Source organism: Gavialis gangeticus, unplaced genomic scaffold, assembly GCF_001723915.1.
Source record: "Gavialis gangeticus isolate Ggan-Ray unplaced genomic scaffold, GavGan_comp1, whole genome shotgun sequence".
Taxonomy (NCBI): Eukaryota; Metazoa; Chordata; order Crocodylia; family Gavialidae; genus Gavialis; species Gavialis gangeticus.
Window position 1 is genome coordinate 92,188,389 of NW_017728992.1, and position 21,303 is coordinate 92,209,691.

The window sequence follows — 21,303 nt, forward strand, 5'->3', positions numbered from 1 at the left end:
CCCCCAGTTTCTTAATGAGAACGGGGTGAGAGACAGTGTCAAAAGCCTTCCGGAAGTCCAGGAAGACTATGTCCACTGCTACCCCTGCATCTAATGATCTGGTGATCTGATCGTAAAAGGCCACCAGGTTGGTCTGACAGGACCTGCCACTGATGAACCCGTGTTGGTTGCCCCTAAGCATGCAGTCCCCTGCTGGCCCCTCATGGATATGTGCCAGAATAATTTTCTCAAACAGCTTGCCTAGGATCGAGGTAAGACTAACTGGCTTATAGTTTCCCGGGTCCTCCTTCTTCCCTTTTTTGAAGGTGGGAACCACGTTGGCCCTCTTCCAGTCCTCCGGCACCACACCAGAGCACCACAAGTATACAAGAGTAAGACTTCATTTTAAGCTATTATACTATCACCTCTATGTACACTACACAAACACATGTACATCAGGACAAAAATACTTTCTGAAATGAAATAAATTAATGCTGTAGTTCATGTTTGATTTTTAGAATATAGTTTGGTGTTTTTCTGGTTCCAAGATGGCAACCCCCCTTGCTGAAAGGAGTAATTCCAGGGGGCAAGGGGAGGGACTTCTAGTGGCAAGTCAGGGGTTAGGGGGCGGGACTTCCAGTCCCAAGAAGGCAACCAGGGGATGGGGCACCTGTTAAGGGGCAGGGCTGCCCATGTGGCCCTTGATAGCTTGCCAAAACTCGGTAAGCAGCCATCCACCTGAAATAATTGCCTATCTCTGTTCTAGAGGCACAGAGAAGACAGCAGAGAATACACCTAACTGCTTACTCCACAGTTTGGAGTGTCCATGTCTGGGTGAGAGGGCTGGACCTACCCACACAGTCCTCTGGTGCAGGTATCTGCCAGGAGTCCCCTTACCCCCTTACCCCCCACCCCGCACCGCGGGTCCTTCCCCTAAAGGGATGAGTTTGGGCAGTTTGGACAGTTTACATTTCATAAAGCTTTATTTTCAGCCTCAGTCAACTGAGGCAGACATCATGGTATCAGTCACAGTCAGGTAATGTTTTCAAACTGCTTTTCAGAACCATAAGGTTTAATTAAGACTGACAAGCTGATTTAATCATACAAATCACTTGACTCTAGGACTGGGGATTAAGACACAGCTCGACAATACTTAAATCCTGAAAAACAATAAACAAGGCCTAAACAAGCATGCATGTTTTTCACATTACTCAGACAAAACCACATAAAACTACTTAATTTAACAAATTAAAATTACTAAAAAATGTAAGTACGCTATAATCATAGGGCTGAAAGGGACCTGAAGGGCAATTAGTTTACCCTTTGCACAAATGTAGGATGTGCTATTCCTAAACTGTCCATGAAAAATCCCTATTCAGTCTCTTTTTGAAAACCTGCAATGAAGGAGATTCCACAGTTTCCCTGAACATGTTATGCCTTTATCCTTCTGTTCTGATGATGAGGAAGTTGCATTTTTTCTGATATTTAATTTGAATCTGCTTTGCTGCACCTTAAGTTGGTTAGTTTATGTTCAGCTCTCTGCAACAAGGGAGAAGAGTTACTCTCCCATCCTCTATGGCAGCTTTCAAGTATTTGAAAACTGCTATCATGTCCCCCAACTGTCTCCCCTCCCCCTTCCATCTCCTCTTTCTCCAAACTAAACACACCCAGTCCTTTCACTTGTTTCCTGGTATGGTTTTTATTGTATCATATTTGTCACTCAACTCCAGACTTTCTGCAATTTCTCTACATCTTTCTCATATCCGTCAAGTGTTGAGCCCAGAACTGCATTTAATAGTCTAGCTCAGACCTAACCAGTACTGGAGAGAGTGGTATTGTCACCTGCTGTGTCTTACCTACAGAACTGTTTTAATGCAGCCCAAAACTGCATTTACTTTTGTTTGCAATTGTATCACACTGCTGTGAATATTTCTTGGCAGGAGGATTCCTGGGACTGCTTAGCTAATTATCTCCCATTCTGTATTTATGCATTTATTTTTTTCTTCCTTAGATGTGGTATCTTACATCTGTCTTTGCTGCATTTGATTTTGTTGTCAACAGTGTAAAACAAAATACACAGGACCTTTAGTACAGATTGTATTTTGCCCTTGGACCCCGTTCCAATACTTTATAAAGTGAATTAAAACAGCTTCACTAGTTTCTATGGCTATCATACTGGGTTCTGAGCAGATGAGTATTATTAGTTATTTATTAGTTTATTATTATTATTCATTATTTATATGCAGAAAAACTCTGTATTGAAACTAGAGGATTTTTTGCTCATTTGTGATCCCATCTCTCTCACATTTCTGAAATGCTCATACCCTTGATGCAAGTGTTAAATTAAAGGTACACAACTTAAAAGACTTATAATGGTTTGAACAAAAGCACCACACACACAGTTCATATATATCCCCTACCCATCTACGAAAGTTTCAGTTCTTCCTATCCTTCCCCTTCCTACTCATAAGAACATAAAGAATTGCTATTTACTGCATCAGACCATCTTGTCCAGTGTCCTGTGTCACACAGTAGCAAAGCGTAGATGCTGAAAGGTAGACTGAACTGGCTATGACCAGGGTTTTTTTCACTCTTCCCCTCTCACTTGCAGCCTCTGGCATTTAGGCTAGGGACAGAAGTTACACATAAACTAGTTTAAGTGATTGGCACCTGGTTTAAACCTGTAATGGAACAGAAGTTCAGTGCATGTAAGCTGCTTTCAAAATAGCCCAAACTGGTTCAAGATAAACCTGGTTGGATTAGACTTAACTGATTTAAGTTAAACCAGTTTATGGAACTTCTGTCCCAGATCCCTTCCTGGTTCAAGTTAACTCACAGTCCCCCACCACCCCAGGATGCTTTGCAGCCCTGGGCTACGCTGTCTGCTCCAGTGGTGCAGGGACTGCTTCCTGCCTGCATCCATCAGCCCATAGAGACCAGGAGGGGTGGGGGACACATGACAGGGGAACAGACACCCCTGCAATTAGTTTTGCCCTTAGCCAGGGTCTACATAGCACATGAGGGAAGGGAAAGCCTCTGTGATAGGGGGCTTTTTGACCCTCAGCCGTCCTTCTCCCTCCCACTTCCCAGCTGCTGGTTGCTTCAGCAATTGCCACAGGAAGGCGGGAGAAGAAGTCCTCTCATCCAAGTGCCTGCCCATGCAGCCCAGCAAGGTGGCACTGGGAAGCCCCTGCCTTGGGGGACTTCCCCTCACCCCAAGCCCAGGGTCCCCAGCCCCAGGCAGCCCCAGGAGGCTGAGGGGAATTATTCCCCTCCTGAACCCCACAGCTACTTGCCTTAGCCCCTAAGAGTCTCAGGCAGCCTTAGAGAGCAGAAGGAAATTCTCCTACTCCTCCACAGCTGGTTTTGCCTCAGCTGCTGTGAGACTGAGGTAAAACTAGCTGCAGGGGAGTGGAAGAATTTCCCTCTGCTCCTTGAGGCTGCCCTGGGCTATCCCTGAGAAGCGCCTCTTGCAAACTGTTCCAAAAATGAGTTTGACCTGGTCACACCCAGTTCACCCTCCCTTTCAAGCACTTTATGTGCACAAGCTTGTTCAATGAGCTTTAGTTCAAGTGCCCCTGCTGCCACTGTTAAGCAGGGGGGTGCTAATACATAAGACACAGGAGGCTGCTGGACAATTGCCATGCTCCAGCAGACTGCTCTAACATGCTAGAATTCTAGTGTGTTGGAGCAGCCTCTGTGCTCATGTATAGGCGCCTGCAATGGCCAGCAGTTTGGGTGATGTGCTGGGTCAATGCAAGCCTCCCTCTGCCTTTCCCAACTGAAAACTGAATGTCAGTTCAGTTGGTTATCGGTTCACCCTATGCAGCTTAGAGGAAGCTGCCTAGATTGAATCAATTCTGCCTCAGGCTTTTTGACTATCTGCCCCAAGGTCCAGGTAGTTGTAATTCAGAGGTTGTATCCTAATTCCCATGCTCAATAGCTACTGATGCACCTTTTCACCAAGAAACTGTCCAATCCCTTTATGAACCTGTTTAAACCGTTACGTGCTGTGTGAAAAACATCCTCTTGTTAGTTTTGAACTTACTACCTACTAGTTTCACTTTATGCCCCTAATTCTCATGTTGTGAGCCAGTACATAATACATCCCTATTTCCTTTCTCTTCACCATTTAGTATTTTGTAAATCCGTACCATGTCCTTCCTCAACTGTCATTTTCTAAACTGAACAGGTCTACCTTCTTTAGTCCCTCTTAATATGGAAGCCTCTCAATACCATTGACCATCCTTGTTGCCCATCTCTGTATCTCCAGTTCTTCTATACCATTTTTGAGATATGGAGACCAGAACAGGCTACAGTATTCAAGGTGGAGATGCCCCATGGTTTTATAAAGAGGCATAATAAAACTTCCTGTTTTGTTAACAATTCCCTTCTTAATAATCCCTAACATTTTGTTTCCTTTTTAATGGCTACTGAGCACTTAGGCTGATGTTTTTACTGTCCACAGTGACTCTCAGATCTCTTCCCTCTGTGGTCACAGCTAATGTAGAGCCCATTATAGCGCAGGTATAGTTTGGGTTATTTTTGCCCTTGTACATCACTTTACACTTATCTGCATTGAATTTAATCAGCCATTTAGTTGCCCAAACTCTCAACAAGCCAGTTCCTTCTGTAGTTCCTCACAGTCCACCTTGGTCTTTACCACTTCGGTAATTTTGTGTCATCCACGAATCTGGCTACTTTTCACCCCCTTTACCAAATCATTTACGAACATGTTAAAAATCACTGGTTCCAACACAGATCTCCAAGGGACCCTGCTGTTCCTATCCCCAAAACTTCCCATTTATACCCACTGTTTTCTATCTCTAAGACAATGTTTAATCCACAAGTTGACCTTCGCTGGAATCTCATGACTACCTAACTACCTGCTCTCTGTATTTCTATCTAACTATCATAGAGATTGTTAAAAACTAGGGATTGTCAACTGGGGCTACTTGGAAAGGGGCTAGGTGGTACACACAGGTGGGCAGGGACAGAGTGCTGCCACACACCACCCTGCGCTGCCACCTCCCTGAAGCAGGGCTGTGGGGGGAAGGAAGCAGCTCCCCTCTGTGGGTCACACAGGCACTGCCCAGCTGGACGTGGGGGGAGCTTGCATGCAGCCACCACCATCCACACCAACTGTGCTGCTACGGCAGTGTGCAAGCCGCCCCGCTCCATATCCAGCCACCGTCACTTGTCGTCCCCCCCCACCACTCTGCCAGAAGTGTACCCAGAAAGGATACACTCCTTAAAAAAGGTTGAAAACCCCTGTTATAGACAGTGCCAACAGAAAGCACTGTCCACTTTTGAAGAGTCATCATCTACCTAATTGCAATGGCATAAAAGCTACTATTGTCTTTCTTATATTATCTGTGCTCCTCCATAATTGACATGGGAGGAGAATCTTTCAGTATCAGATGCTGCAAAACAACAAATACTATGTAGCAATACAGGGTTGTTATTAAAATCATTATTGATGACACAAGTAACCCTATTAGTTTCAGCTTGTGTGATACTTGAGAGTGATTAAATAGCACTTTCAGAAACATCTCAGTGTACTAAGAAAGAAAATAATTACCTGTAACCAGAGCCTGTCACCTGTGTTTGTTCTACCATTTGCAGTGCACTGAAAAGTGGCAAACTGGCCTGCATTGACTTCCACACTCTGAAGACGCAAGAAATGGGGAGTTTTGGCTGATGCAGAAAAGAAAAAAAAAGTTATTAACACCATTTATGATTGTGACTAACTCTAGTCAACACATGCCAGTTCATTTTATAGCTACTGTTTTAAAGTGTTGTTGTTATATATTTACACTGGAGAAAAAACTACACCTACTGACAAAGATTTTGACTATTTAACTCTACTTGTGTAAGGTACTGTAAGGCCTGTTTTAAGTTAGCCATGTTCTTTTTCTCTTGTGTCTCTGATACAACAGAGGAGGGTGTGATCTTATTGTTCCTACTGTGCAAATTATTTTAGCTCAGCAGCCCTCTTGTAATAACACTTCTGTATTAATAAAGATTACGTTGAAAACTAATTGATGTTTTGAACAAAAACACATTAGATATTTATACTAGCAAGTAGACAAGAACAGTAAGAAGTTAAATGATGTTGTCAAGGAAACAAGTTTTTCTTTTTAAGTGCACACATTGTGGGAAGATAAAGCATTATACCACGACTGTTTGATGTGCTGCAGTCCTAGCATAACATTTCCCACCACCATGAGCCATATTTTTAAAGATAGCTCTTTTGAATAAGCTGAGGAAAACAAAAAGTAGCTGCTGCATCCTGATCCTATTTGCAATTTAGGTAGCAAGAACATTCCCAATAACCAAGAACAGTGTGACTGTACTCTTAAAAGTTACATAATCAAACACATGTTTAAAGAAGAATTAAGTGCATTTCAGCCAATGGGGTAAAAGTGGCATATTTATGGTTTTGTTTTAATGGAAAGAAACAGCTTTATTACAGAAAAAATCAGAAATTAAACAATTATCCCTGAGAAACGCAATATTCTCAAACAATCCAAGTCCTGTTGAAATCAAGGGGAATGTTTTCACTGTCTACAATGGGAACTGAACCAAGCTTCAAATGCTCCTTTCAGTTTTGGAGATCTCAGTACTAGAAATGTTTCAACAAATTCCTAGAAGAGCCCCACAAATAAGTGATTAAAGTGATGAAAATTAATTGCTTTAAAAGAAAATGAATTTTATAGGTATAACATGGGGAATAACAACTATAAGAGAAGCAACTGTTTAAACTTCAATACAAAGGATTATAAAATTAAGGGTTTGGAGATATTTGAATGAACATCATGAAAAATGTCCTTATGGCAAAATCTATTAGACCACTGCTTTTTTATTTCTCATTGGATTCTTCACCACTGAACCAGGATGGCATATAAGCCAAAGCTGGTGCCTTTACATGCTCATTGCCATTTTAATTAGAACACTCCGGCAGCCTCCTCAGTGTCACGTGTATTAAGCTTCCACGCATTTCAAAACAGCTGCAGGAGTACTTTATCTAAACCTAATTGAATGAGCTTTGGAAAAAGCATTCCATGGCCATTTTGAAATGTGCGGAGACTTAATACATGAGATAGTGAACCATCTTAATTAGAGTGTCTGTCTGGGAACTGCTCTAATTAAAACACCTCCCCCCCCACCTCTGAGCATGTGTATAGGCAACCTTTGTTCTCTTGATTGTGGAATTATAGCCAGTTAGTGAGCTCATAGACTTTTCAAAGGAAAAAGAAGAGAAAAAGAAAAGAGAAAATAGAAAAAAAGATAAAACTATACAGCATTCAATAATTTTTTCTCTTTTAAACTCGTTTCCAATCAGTTTATTTTATTTTTGCTTCAGCTTTGGCAAATTAGCTCTACCGAAGCACCAAGAAATCCTTGTTAGAGAGCCTGAACTATCTTTTGAGGTCCCTCCTAGCCCTACATTTCTATGTTATAGTAAATCACTGTAATGTGAGCTGTGACTTTCCTCTGTTAGTCCACAGTAAATGTAAACAGGTCATGGCTTACATATTTACCAACCATATTTTTCCAGCATTCTCATTTTTGTTTAAAAAGTTGAAGCTAATGGCTGTAAGTGTATTTTCTCTGCCAGTAACACTGAACAGAACTGGTACAACATCTGAATAATTAGCCACCCTGCAAAGTTTTAGACCTCATCACAAAATAATAATTCTGACTCAATTCTGTCACTTTTTTTTTCAATTTGCCAGTTTATGCCATAACTGACTTGATGTTTTAATTCACTCTTCACCTTTAAAATTACTTTACCAAAAACTGTTTCATTAAAGCAAGTACATTTCAACACAGCCTTTACTGTTAAGCTGGCCCTTCGCACACTATGTGGTATATTTTACTCTCCCTACTACTAAGTATCACTTGCATGCTTTAAGAATCAATCACTATAAATGCACAGATCAAAACCCCAAAATCTTTGCAGGCTAAATTATTATGCTGACAAAAACTACTTTAGACTTAGCCTGTTTGCATCCCAAATACAAATTCAAAATGCAGCTTAAGCACAAATACTAACAACATGAGAACCACGTATATTTATTAGAACTAAGTCAGAAATAGCAGAGCTGCTGATTCTGCATAACCACCTCCACAGTTAAAAAAAAATGCGTACGTCTTTCTGCAACTAGCACTAAAACCATTTTATCAGGCATTTTAAAATTAACCAATAAACTAATTTTATTTTAAATGATGCTGTGCCTGTTTGCAAACCACCAGGAATACTTGTGCGTATAATGCATGTGACAAAAAAGAATCAAACAATTAGATAGAGCTTGAGGCTAGACCCAGAAAGATATTTTGGCACCCAACCTCCTGATGAAATCAAAGGGAGGGATGAAGAGGTTTTCAGGAAGAAAAGTATTGGCCACAGCTTCAGAAGAAAGAGGGAATTAGGCCCCTAAATGCCCTTTTGGATCTGTATCTTAATGTAATTTTCTCCAACTGAAACCTAAAATTCAGACCATTATATACCAAACCTTCCGAAGACTGTTATATACTTAATCTATTTTTATAGCAGTGGAATATTGTTGTTAACCTTTTCCATATTTGATGTGCTTCATTTATGTTCAAATATTGTTCCAAATATATTTGAAAAAAATAGCTCCAAATAACATATAGGCACTTACTACACGGATGTCCTAAAACCTTCACCTCATCAATAGCCAGGTACCCAGGGTGACCTGAAGTGACTACTTCAAAAACAACCTGAAAAACAAAGACAGTACTTCAATTAAGAGCTCTGTAATTTTACACTAGAAATAAAGTTTCTTATACCATTTAACTATTGGGAAAAAATAAGCCCACTATTTATTTTTTTTATATATGCTGAAAACTCAACATAAAAAAAATCAATTAATAAGGACCAGAACCCCATCTTCACAGTAGTTACAAGCTACTCCCCACTGACTTCAGTAATTCACCAGCATGAGCAAGAGGTTTGTCATCTGACCCTCAAAAGGCTAGTAGATTTTTGAAAGTGGCCATTCAACATTTTACTGTGACCAGAAAAACGAACATTAACTTCTCATTCTTTGCATCACAGATTGCAAAGTCTGTTTTATTTGATAAAATGACAGTATACTCCAATTTCTGCAACAAACCGTATCAGGCATATATGTACACCTACTCTCATGAGTACATTAGCCATGCTCTTAATCTGCTACCTACCGTACTACATTAAGTAAAGCAGATCCATTGGCTACACTTTGTTTGATGGCTATAAATAGGTCACAAGATAAATGGACTGCTCTTGTCAGTTGAATTAAAAGCCTTCAAAAGTAAACCTCTCCAAACTTTGGCAGCCTTAGCTTTGAACAACCCAAGATTGTTTATGCAGAAAAGAAGAAAATATGCCAGTGACATTAACGGGTACATTTTCAAAGCCATGAACAGGAGGCAAAACTCAAATGCTGTTATTATTTTAATCCCACTGCTTGCTTTGGAAATTTAACCTTAATTGATTCTTTTCTTGACTCTCAAGAAACATACAAAAAAAATAAAGTTTAAGGCACAGCCAGGTAAATTTGTATATTTGTCCTTGGAGAAGCTGCACAAGGACACTAGTATACCACGTTCCTGTACTGCAATTATTTAAACAGCAAGAGTGTGATACAGAAAGCAAATACTTTTTGTCATAATGAAAACAAGCAGCCAACATAATATTACAACAAGATTTTCTGCTGTTGAATAAATACTATAATATCCAGGATCCAGAAGAGAAAAGAAAATAATTGTGGTAAAATACTAGGTAAGTCCCATAAACCCCTTCCAGCTCAGGACACACACATTGGTTTCAACCATCTTAAACAATGCAGTTATAATCCCACCTCCCTTTCAAATTATCACCCCATTCCTCTTTCTACCCTATATTGCCATCCTAACTGAAGATGCAATCTTAAATACCACTCCCATGATTCTATTCAAGACCTCCCCCCGCCGATGATTTCATTCAAGATGCATCTCAGCATGGTATATATCTCCTGTACTCTACTGAAGCAACTCAGTGGAGTAAAACTGGCAACCGTACTATTCTAAGTTCTTTCAAAACTTACTTTTGAGACTGCTCTCTCTAACTATTCCTTCACAGTCTTGCTCAGTGAATAGCCCTCTCTCAAACCTCAATGGGGATCACTTTAGACCAGGGGCAGGCAATTATTTTGGGTGGAGGGCCACTGATCTAGTTCTGACAAGCTGTCAAGGGCTATACAGATAGCCCCGCCCTTTGACAAGTGCCCCACCCCATGGTCACCATCTTGTGATGGGAAGTCCTGCCCCCTAACCTCTGACCTTTGCCACCAGAAGTCCCTCCCCTTGCCCCCAGAAGTACTCCTTTCAGCAAGGGGTTTTGTCACCTCAGAACCAGAAAAATACCAAATTATATTCTAAAAAGTGAACACCTAAAACATTTATTAATTTGATTTCAGAAAATATTTTTGTCCTGGTTTACATGTGTTTGTGTAGTGTACATAGAGGTGATTGTGTATAACAGCTTAAATGAAGTCTTACTCTTGTATATTTTTTTGGAGAGGTAGGTATAGGTTTGTGGGGGGCTGTGGTTATGTAGAGTGTGGGGGAGGTTGTGGGTGTGTGTGAGGGCTGGGGTGAAGGAGCATATGGGTGTATGTGTGGATATATGGGGGTATGGGGTTTGTGGAGGCTGTGTGTATGATAGTGTGAGGGAGGTATGGGTGTGTGTGTATGGTGGGGTGTGTGTGTGAGACACCCTATAAACACTCACACATAGAGTCCATACCTACATCCCCCTACCCCTGGGGTACTGGCACAGGCCCTGTGCTCCCTAACCGGCAATACAGCCAGGAGCCATGTGGTGCTAGAGAAGTGTGGGGGCAGGAAGGCAGGGAAATGGCTGGGGATGGGTTCCTGCCAGCTCCCCCTGGGTCCTACTGTCCCTGGCTCCTGTCATCTTTGATGGGCAGCCAGGAGCAGATAAATATTTTCTAAATTTTTTAAGTGCCCCACAGGCTGGTTAGAATGCCCTGGCAGGCCAGATCCAGGTTGCGGGCCATATTTTGCCCACCCCTGCTTCAGACACTGTTTGTGGCCATCTCCTTTTCCCTTTCTACCTCCTATTAGAACAACTTCACCCACAAATATGGTTTTGACTGCCATCTTTATGTTAATGACCAAAATCTACCTCTCTACTTCAGACCTGTCTCTTCGCCCAAATGAAAACCTCATCCTGAGATCTTGTGGGCGACTCAGTCAACAATAAAGACTTAGGACAGCCAAGATGGGAAGATTGATGGTTCAAAACCACACAATCTTAAACAAATTAACTAAAAGGATTCTTCAACTACTGTGGCGGACCTTCAGATTCCAGTGCTAAACCAGGGCCAAATTCTGTTCTTATAACTCACACAGTCCCATGTACTACAGTGAACTTTAAACAAGTGGATATGTTGTTTTCTACGGTTTGCTACTGTGTCTGGTGCAAGCTTGTTCAAAATTCTGAAGAAATAGTGTCCTAAAAAAATAAACAAAAAAAAGATAATTTTGGTGAAACCAAGTCTTGGGACATATTTTTGTGCTGATAGCTTATGTAATGATTTAAATTAAAAATCTAAAGGAATTAACAAAAAAAGACCACTGCATGATCACAGGCTGGGCACAACAGAACCACAGAAAGGTCAAATGATTTGCCCAAGACTACCCAAAAGGCTAGTCCACAGAACCAGAAAACAGATTTCTTGTGTTGTGAAAAAGATTCAGTGCTCTGTCCACTAGTACACAATGCTTGGAAAACGGTCTTTGAGTATCTCTGTATTTAAAAAAGAACAAAACAACTTATATCAAATCTTGCTCTATGACATGCAGTTTTCTAGGCAAGCCTAGAAAAGTTCACAGAAGAACTTTCAGATAAACCCCTGGTTAATAGAGCTAGCCAACAATTTTCTACAAAAACTGTTAATGACACAAAACTGGATTTTCAAATACATTTTTCCACACTTTTTTCAATGCAGTATTTGACACTTCAATGAGAAAACAAGCACTTGATATATAAAAAAAATTGTTCAGTAGTACTGTTCCTGTGCTTGATGGGAGGTATAATGTGGGTGCCCCATAACGCCTCTTTATGAGCCAAATTTCCCAACCAGACAATATCTTTCAAGAAATATTATGTGCAAGTACCCCCCATGTACCTGCACATAATATAATGAGACTGTGATGCGTCATGGGAGCTGCATTCTAGAGAAAGGATGTATGAAACAAACACATTACAGCTTCTATGAAACACTACAGCAGCAATGTTCCCCCATAATACAGAAACTGTGTGTAGGGAAAGAAATACAAATCATTTTCTAGACAACTAAATGATCAGTATTCTTCAGTCTGGAACCTATACAGAGTCTGGAGCAAAGAACTTGTTTCCTGCTTTTGGAATCTAAACACAAAATAAACTCTCTAGCCTTTTCAGAGGTGGCAATTATACCCCTGAAAATTTTTAAAGGAAAGATATTTATGACAGCAGACCAGAGACTCAGCAAGTGATCAAAAACATTCTGCTATAATCCCATACAACATACCATAGACGTCATTACCATAACTCAGCCAGATAGCATATCAAGGAACTCCAGTGCTGGAAACCTATCAAACTGCAGTTCCTCACACAAAGGGGTTAGGTCCCAAATGAATGTAGTGCAAAATGAAACATACTGGACTGAGTCCTGTTCCCACTGATGCCAATTACCAGAAACTGCTGCTAATATATTTGGGAGCAGAGCCGAGACCTTTATCACGTATAATATGCATGTCAGCAAAGGGAAAGAGATACCACAGCTAAGACGTACCTCAGCCAAAAATGCATCAATGGCATTCCTTTCACCCTATTCAAGGACATGACATGCTACAAAAAGCTGCAAATCCCTCTTACAGTAAAATTTCCATTGCATTCACACATATTCTGAAATAACATTAGCTTGCGCATCAGTAGCTAATATATCTGGATAAATAAATTAATCCTATTGGGACAAGTTCTGTACTGGAATAAATGAGAATTGCAGAGATTTTGATTCTACACATTTTTAAAACTATTGCTGTATGTTTTGTAGTATGCAGGAGTTTAACTCAAAAACAAAGCTGGGTATATTTTTGGCAAATTGTACACTGAATAATGTAGATTCAGAGCTAGGTGCAAATTTGGGCTGAATTCACCAAGCAGTTTCAGCTAAAACAAAAAGTGACAAGATGCATCAGAAAATGTTTGTTTTTGTAAACAAAGCCAAGGAAATTATGAAAAAATATTCCTTAAACAGAAGGAGAAGGATATGGTATTGTTTCTCCCTTTTACCCAAGAGTCCAGAGTTAGGTCACACACAGGATATGGGAGATTTAGATTCAACTTCTCGCTTAGCCTGGAAGGATTTGAACCCACATTTACCAGCTCCTATACAAATATGTCAACCATCATACTAAATGGCATATTGCTTTTATTTTCTCTCTCACATTCTTTTCTTTGACCATTTTGAACTACTAAAATTTTAACATAAATGGAACGAGCCCCTGTAGCCTAATGTTTAGCACTTTTAGAAAAGTGGGAGACAATGGTCCATCCTCCTTCAGCAGTCCCTCACAGTCAAGGATGATTGTCTTCCATGACTGTTTTATCTGTGGGCCTGAAGATGGCTTACAAGGCCAATCAGACTCTGTTGGAACTCAGGCATGTGTTTCCATGTGGGGTTGGTGGTTGTGGATTCTTGATTTGGTCTGAAACATGCTGTTTCTGTCTCCTGTTGTCATTGTAAAGTTCCGGAGTACGGAGATTCTTGCAGTAGACTCTTTCTCCTGAGTGACAGTCTCCCATGAGCTGATGCTGCACTTTTCCAAGTTGCCCTTGAGGATATCCTTAAAGCACTTTCTCTGCCCTCCTCTTAAGTGTATGTCTTGACTGAGCTGGGAAAATAAAACTTGCTTTGGGAGTCTGGAGTGACATCCAGGTGACATGGCTGGCCCAGCAAAGTTGATGTCAGATGAATCATCATCTCAACGCTTGTGGTATTTGCTTGAGAGAGGATGCTAATGTTGGTGCATCCGTCTTCCAGCTGGATTCAAAGGCTCTTCTGCAGGCAGAATTGATGGTACTTCTCCCACAACTTGGTGTCTCCTGTATGCTGTCCACATTTCAGCTCTGTACAGTAAGGTGGGGATCACAATTGCTTGATAACCCATGAGCTTGGTTTAGGATCTGATGTCACAATCTTCCACCACCCATTTCCTCAGGCATCCAAAGGCTGCACTTGCACATTTGAGGTGATGTTAGATTTCTTCATCCATGTCAGTCTTTTGCAAGAGATGCCTTCTAAGGTATGGGAGATACTCAATGTTCTTTAGAGTCTCACCATGAATCTGAATTATCAAAGCTGGGGACTGCTCTTGAAGAGCTTGCTGATGAAGGATTATAGTCTTTTGAAGGTTAAGTGTCTGTCCCCTTTTCTTGTATGCGTTGGTCAAGACAGTGATGATTGCCTGAAGGTCTGCTTCTGAGTGAGCACAGACTTCAGCATTATCAGCATACAATTGAGGTCACGGTGGTCTTGGTTTTGGCTTGGAGCCAGCTGAGATTAAACAATTTACCATCTATTCAGTAGTTTAGTTCCACTCCAACTGGAAGCTTGCTGGTGATCAGATGTAGCATCACAGTAAGGAATACGGAGAAAAGTGTTGGAGCAATGGCACAGGCTTGCTTAACTGCCATCTTAACCTCAAAAGGGATCTGTGATAGATCCATTAATGAGAACCACTACTTGCATACCATCATGGAGCAGGCAAAGAATGGTGACAAATTTTGTTGGGCACCTGTACTTCAGAAGGATCGTCCACAACACACCTCTGTTGAAAAAGTCAAAGGCTTTTGTGAGAAGGCCATGTAGAGAGGTTTATGCTGTTTCTGGCATTTCTCTTGCAGCTGGCAAGCTGTGAAGATCAGGTCAGTTGTGTGTCTTGATGCCCTAAACCCACACTGAGATTACAGGAGGCGCTCTTCAGCAAGTGGAAGGAAACGGTTCAACAGGGTTCTTGCAATGATCTTTCCTGTGGTGGACAGCAAGGCGATCCCTCTTTAATTTCCATAGTTGGACTTGTTGCTTTTTTTGAAGACTGTCACAGTCATGGCATCCTTGAGTTCATCTGGGCGTGGAGCTGTGACATGAGCTCCACTCCCCTTGTTTGAAGATTTCAGCAGGGATTCCATCAGCTCCAGATGCCTGGTCATTCTTCATTTGCTTGATAGCTTTCCTCACCTTGTCAAGGGTTAGAGAGATTTTCTCTGACCAGGTGTTGCAAGATGGAATTGGGAACACTCTTGTCAGCAAAATAATCTTAACTGAAAAGGTCTTCATAATGCTCCTTCCAATGGGCACTGATGGCTCGCCTTTCCTCAAATGAATCTTCTTCCATCCTTAGGTCACAAGGGGATTGGTCCCTGAGAGCTTGGACCGTAGATGGCTTTGGTGGCACTGAAAAAAAAAGATATCATGAATGTCAGCAGGAGATTGAATCTCCTTAGCCTTGTCTTCCCACCATCTGTTCTTCATATCGTGGGTCTTCCTTTGGGCTTCTTCCTCGGCTTGTTGCTGATTCAATTTTTTGTCCTTGGAGTTGATGTAACTCTGCCAAACACAAATGGCCTTGCACTTGCAGTTGATCAACTCTTGGATCTCCCAGTCATTCTTGACAAATCAGTCTTGATGTTTCCCAGTAGAGAATTCAGTGTCTCTTCGCAAGTGATGATGATGGTAGACTTAAAGGCACCCCAAGCACTACTGACATTTTCCCACTGTTGTTGATTGGAAGGTGCCAGTTTTTCATTGAGCTCTGGTACAAGTTTCACTTTACTTCTTGAGTGCTTCAACGCTCATCTTCTATTGGTATTACTTTTGCTTCATCCATTACTTGGGAGCTAGTTTGAGTGACATAACCAAGTAGATGAGCTGGTAATTAGTCCAGTAATCATCAGCTCCTAGCATACCTCAGCTGATGTGGATATCTTTGCGATCCCAGGCATAAACAATGACATAGTCAATTAGTTGCCAATGCTCAGATTGCAAGTGTTGCCATGATGTCTTCCGCCTGTTTCTCTGGCAGAACAGGGTGTTGGTGATGGTGAACCCATGTTCCGTACATTAGGTCAAAAGGAGGATGCTGCTGGAGTTGACTTTTCCTATACCTTCTTTGCTGATTGTCGGAGTCCCTTCTAACTGTGCATTCAAATTTGAATTTGCCCAAGGCAGGGGCGAGGACCACTTCCCTGGGAAGCTGGTTCCAGATTTTGGCCACCCTAACTGTAAAATATTACCTTCTGATCTCTAACCTAAACCAATTCCCCATCAGCTTATTACCATTGTTCCTTGTCACCCCAGGTGGTGCTGGGGAGAAAAGGGCTCTACCTATCTGCTGTTGATCTCCCCTGATGAGTTTGTAGGCAGCAACCAGATCCCCCCTCAGCCTCCTCTTGCTGAGGCTGAACAGGTTCAGGTCCCTCAGTCTCTCCTCATATGGCCTGTCCTGCTGCCCTCTCACCAAGACGGCCTCCTCATACAGCCCTCCTCTGAACCTTCTCCAGGCTGGCCACATCCCTTTTGAAGTGCGGTGCCCAGTACTCCAACTGTGGCCTGATCAAAGTCACATAGAGGGGGAGTATCACCTCTCTGGACTGGCTTGAGATGCACCTTTGGATGCATGACAAGGTATGGCTGGCCTTGCTAGCTGTGGTCTGGCATTGGCGGCTTATGTTCATCTTGGAGTCAGTAATGACTCCAAGATCCCTTTCCATCTCTGTGCTTTCAAGAGGGGAACTCCCCAGCCTGTATATATGCTGCCCATGCACATCTGTGCATGATTTCTTTTACCATGGAGAAGCTGTTGTACATCAGCTTCCACATGGTTCTTAACAGAGCAAGACCTTAATCCAATGGCAAGAAGGCCAAGACAACAAAGATCTCATTCTCCTGCAGCCTTCATCCATCTTCACAGCTATTGAGATTCTAACATCTTCCACCTGCTCTGCCATTGTGGACTTGTAGACCAATGGCTGAGGGTTGGGCAGGATTAGTATAGTGGTGACCTGTATTTGCCATATCACAGCACTGTCAAAGGATATATGTGGCTTTTCAGGAGAGAATGCATTGCCATCTGCTGTCCCCACCACATCCTGGTGATGCTGCCATTGCTTGGTCCACTGCTTATTTTGCAGCTAATCTTCCCTGGAAGTCATTCCTCTGTACACCACCTGTGGACATGCTGGGTAACAATACAACTCTGCCTGCAGAAAACGGTTCATATCTCTGCTCTGAATCAGGGGAAGAATGGATGTGAACCAAGGTTTCTGGCCTCTCAGAACAGTGCCTAACCACCAAGCTATGCAGCATTTTGCTGTTAGTATTTAAGACCATCAAAGTGAAACTGTATCCATGGAGCACACTGTGACCATAATACACCACAGCATAGTAGGTAGGGCACATGCCTGGGAGATGGGGGTTCATATCCTTTTGGGCAACTAAGTCTCCTGTATCGTAGGTGAATACCCTAATTATTGGGCTGCTGTATAGAAGGAGAGATGACAGAACCATCCTCCTATGCCAGCAGTTTGAATAGAGAGGTCATTTAGTGAGGAACAATCTATATAACTGCATGTTACTACTCTTCAACACTCAAGTTTCAATGCTGGGTACCAAAAGACATCTTCCTCTGGACATTCAACTTGGCAATAAGTACAAGTACTTAGCTGTCTGTACCAAAGTGCAAATTTTCATGTTGAATAGTAGTTAACTTCAAGAGATAGATATGACTTTTTGAGCCCCAGGTAGTCACTAAGAGAAAAATAATATTTATATAGTACTATTCATTATTGTATAAATCCAGACTCTCACAGTTTTATGCTACAAATACTCCACATAAATGAACATGCTTGCTCTCCATGTATATAAAGATAGGATTTTTAAAACCATCAAAGACATAGGGCTCAGAGTGATCACACTTGCAAACAGAACATTTGCATACAAAAGGGTTAGTAAGGCATATAATTAGCTGCCTGTGGGCATATACTCAATTTGTGCAGACAATTGTGATAATGGCACGAACAAAGTAAGTGCACAAATGCACATGAATGTTTGCAGATTTGTTCTAAATTTCTATTGTCTTGAAAATCTGGCTACAAATGTAGGCAGATGAGTTATCTGACAGATGCAGAAATGTTTGCCTTCCTATAATAAAATGGCTTCTATGAACTCAGAAACCGTCTTCTTCAGATAGCAGAATGCAAAGATACTCTTGCTTGATCATAAAATCCACCGAGAGTCAAATTTCAGCCTTTAGAAATTTGCAGATTCACTCACACAAGGATATGTAAACCTAACGAAGTCATTTTTTTGAAAAAGGAGCTACCAAAAGTGCACGTCGTATTCCAGGTCATACACAGGCGAGCATATGAAGCTAATTGCTTCCATTAGACTACAACAGGCCAAATTCTGATCTCAGTTATATTTATGAAAACCTAGACTTACATCCAAGGAGTTGCTCCAAATTTTATGCAGTGCAACTAAAGTAAGAGTCTGGCCCAGTATGCACACTGTTTATCTGAAAAAATATTTATTTCTGAATTTCAGTTAACCCCTTTTTTTTTTTTTTTTTTAAATCAGACTGTCATTTCTTCACAGTAAACTTTTTTATAAGAGCCATGCCCAGTTTTCTCCATCATTTTTAATTGGCCAGCCGCTTGGTGGAGGCATGTACACACTTTTCCTCTAGACTCTCAACTTGCATTTCATCACAGCTGTCACAATATCTGAGGTAGCTTATCAGACACATTAGTCAAAGTGAAACAACATTCTAGCACAGCAAGCTGCACTAAACATGATAGTCCCTTTGATTCTCTGGATATTATTTTGCTGTCTTATCACTCAGGAAACAACTGGTTAAAACACAGATTTCATTTGAGCAGGAAAAGCTATGCTGAATGTCTGCCTGAGAGATGTTTTACATCAGACTATACTTTAGATGCCTGCCAAACAGGAAATAGGGAAGTGGCTTAACATTGCACTGTCCCTGATCTTCCCTGCTTCAGTGAAGAGCAAAATTAGCTTTTCATTCCTGCCACTTCCCCCTTCTATATGAGAACAAAGAGAGGGGTTTGCTTACCATCATAAATGCTTACTACAGAAAATGTGCTGGTGGAGATAACTTGTCAGTTTCAAAAAACAAAAGGAATAAATAGTTTTTGTCTTCAGTACATGACCTCACTTAGTAAATTCCTGTCTTTGTTATCAAAGAAATTACAATACTTTTAGTCAAAAGGTGAACTATACCTAATTATAAACACTATATAAATTCACACAACATAAAAAATCTCTTTGAAAAAGAGATAGAATTATATTGTATTAAGAATTATTTTTAAATCAGCGGATATAGGGAAAAATCCAATAATCTTTCAAGGATACCAATTAGTTATATGTCTCAGGGCAGGTATTGGTGTATCTGGTGTCAGCCCATCTTTACTACTTTGTCAGTCGTTTTATTGCACTTTTCCTCTCACATCTGCCTCTTTTTACTGTATTTTACCTCGTTCCACTTCAAATCTCTTCTATGAAACCAACATTCTATATTCAAATTTGCATTTCAGTGAAGATGACAATTAAGTGCTTACTGCTAACAGGAATATCCAGCAGAGGAAACCTTAAGATGGCCATTTTTTAAATCTGGATTCTCAGGGGGCTTGGAGACATAAAAACCCCCAAAGCCAGTGCTTTACTTTAAACTTGGTGTATTCCTGTGCTGAGTCACACAGATGCCCAAAAGAGGCAGCACATTACTTCAACCCCACTCACCTGATGTCTGTGAAGATCGGGCACTTTAGTAGGGCTCTTTGGGTGAATCAGATTTAGCTAAAAACACCGGAAAGCCCCCCTGAAGTGCCTGATCTTTTGGAACACTGAAGACATGAGTTGAAGTAACACTGCTTCTTCCAAAAGTGCAGTTTGTTGGGGTTATTTTAATGTGTGCAAGACATTTTTAAAATGTCTGCAGCTTATGGTTACTGGAAAACAATGCACATCTATAGATAGATAGATAGATAGGTTTTTGTTCTACTACTCTCACAGTTGCCCACCCTGATATCTGTTGATATTAAGGAGGCTGGGGGATGACAGGATCTTGTTGACACGACTAGAAGCAAGCACTTGCTTACCGCTGGCTCTATAAGTTTTTAAAAGTTCTGCCCTCTAAACTTAGCTACGTGACTCAACCACAGGAATATCTTTTCCAGAATTTCTTAAACTACAGAACCCAATAACAAAACTGTACTTTAGACACTTGGACCTACGTTAATGGCTTAAAATGTAACAAGTTACAACGTTTCTTTTTAGTTGTATCCAAGTTTCAAAGTTCAAATGATGCCACATGTGAATACGAGCGTGACATTTACTGTATGAGATGCTTAACTCTGTTTTTCCAGACAGTTTAAGTACAGGGTATTAGCCAAACTCCACATATTGGCTAGGTACAAAAATTACACAAACTAGAACAGAAATTTAGTACGCAGAGACTGGTTTAAAAATGGCAGAACCCAGTTTAAGATTGACCTGAATGGTTGTAGTATTAGATTTAATCAGTTTAGGTTAGACCAGTCTATCAAACTTCTGTCCCAGATCCCATCCCAACTCAAGTTAGGTCTCAGTTCCCTGGCTTCCCAGGATGCTTGCAGTCCCTGCTACGCCCCGCTCACAGGGTGGGTGGGGTGGCCCACACTCATCTAGCCCTACCCCTGAGCTATCACAAAAGCTGAGGCAGCAAAGCCTCTGCTCCTCAGCCCTGCATCCTGTCACCACCTGCCAGGCAGGCAGGCAGTACAGGGAGGGTGGGGAAGAAGTGATTTTTAACCCTTTCTTTAGTTTCTTTTAAAAAAAATTAAAATTACACTGTTCATTGCTTTTTTTAATCAAATTTTATTTCAGAATATTGTTGCAGTGCCTGACTTGCAATGAATTAAAAAGCAAATTATTCAGAAGGAGGGAAACGGGGTGTAAATTACAGCAGAATAATGCTAAACTGCCTGCTTTCAGGGTTAAGGAGATGAAAACACAAGGTACTCACCAGCTTGAACTTCTTGGGAGTAATAAGACTGTGCGTGGTTCAAAAATTAAAGCACATTTTATTACTGCAAAGTGATCAGACAACAGAATCCTCAAAATTAAAAACTTTTTCTGCAAAAAGGGAAAGCCAAAATAAACTAAGTAAGGATTTCCCTTTCAGAAATGCCTCATCAGCAGGGCA

At 41.2% G+C, this 21,303-nt stretch overlaps 1 protein-coding gene across 6 annotated transcripts in view; it reads right to left on the reverse strand.

The window, feature by feature from the left end:
* The window catches only part of PTPRM (protein tyrosine phosphatase, receptor type M), a 939,848-nt gene that overhangs the window by 599,217 nt on the left and 319,328 nt on the right, over window positions 1-21,303 (reverse strand). For all 6 annotated transcript variants that reach the window (XM_019525569.1, XM_019525591.1, XM_019525577.1 and 3 more), the window contains exons 4-5: window positions 8,649-8,727; window positions 5,561-5,676 (exon numbers count right to left, since the gene is read on the reverse strand). In XM_019525569.1, coding sequence (XP_019381114.1) covers window positions 5,561-5,676; window positions 8,649-8,727 — 195 coding nt within the window. The remainder of the gene's footprint in view (window positions 1-5,560; window positions 5,677-8,648; window positions 8,728-21,303) is intronic.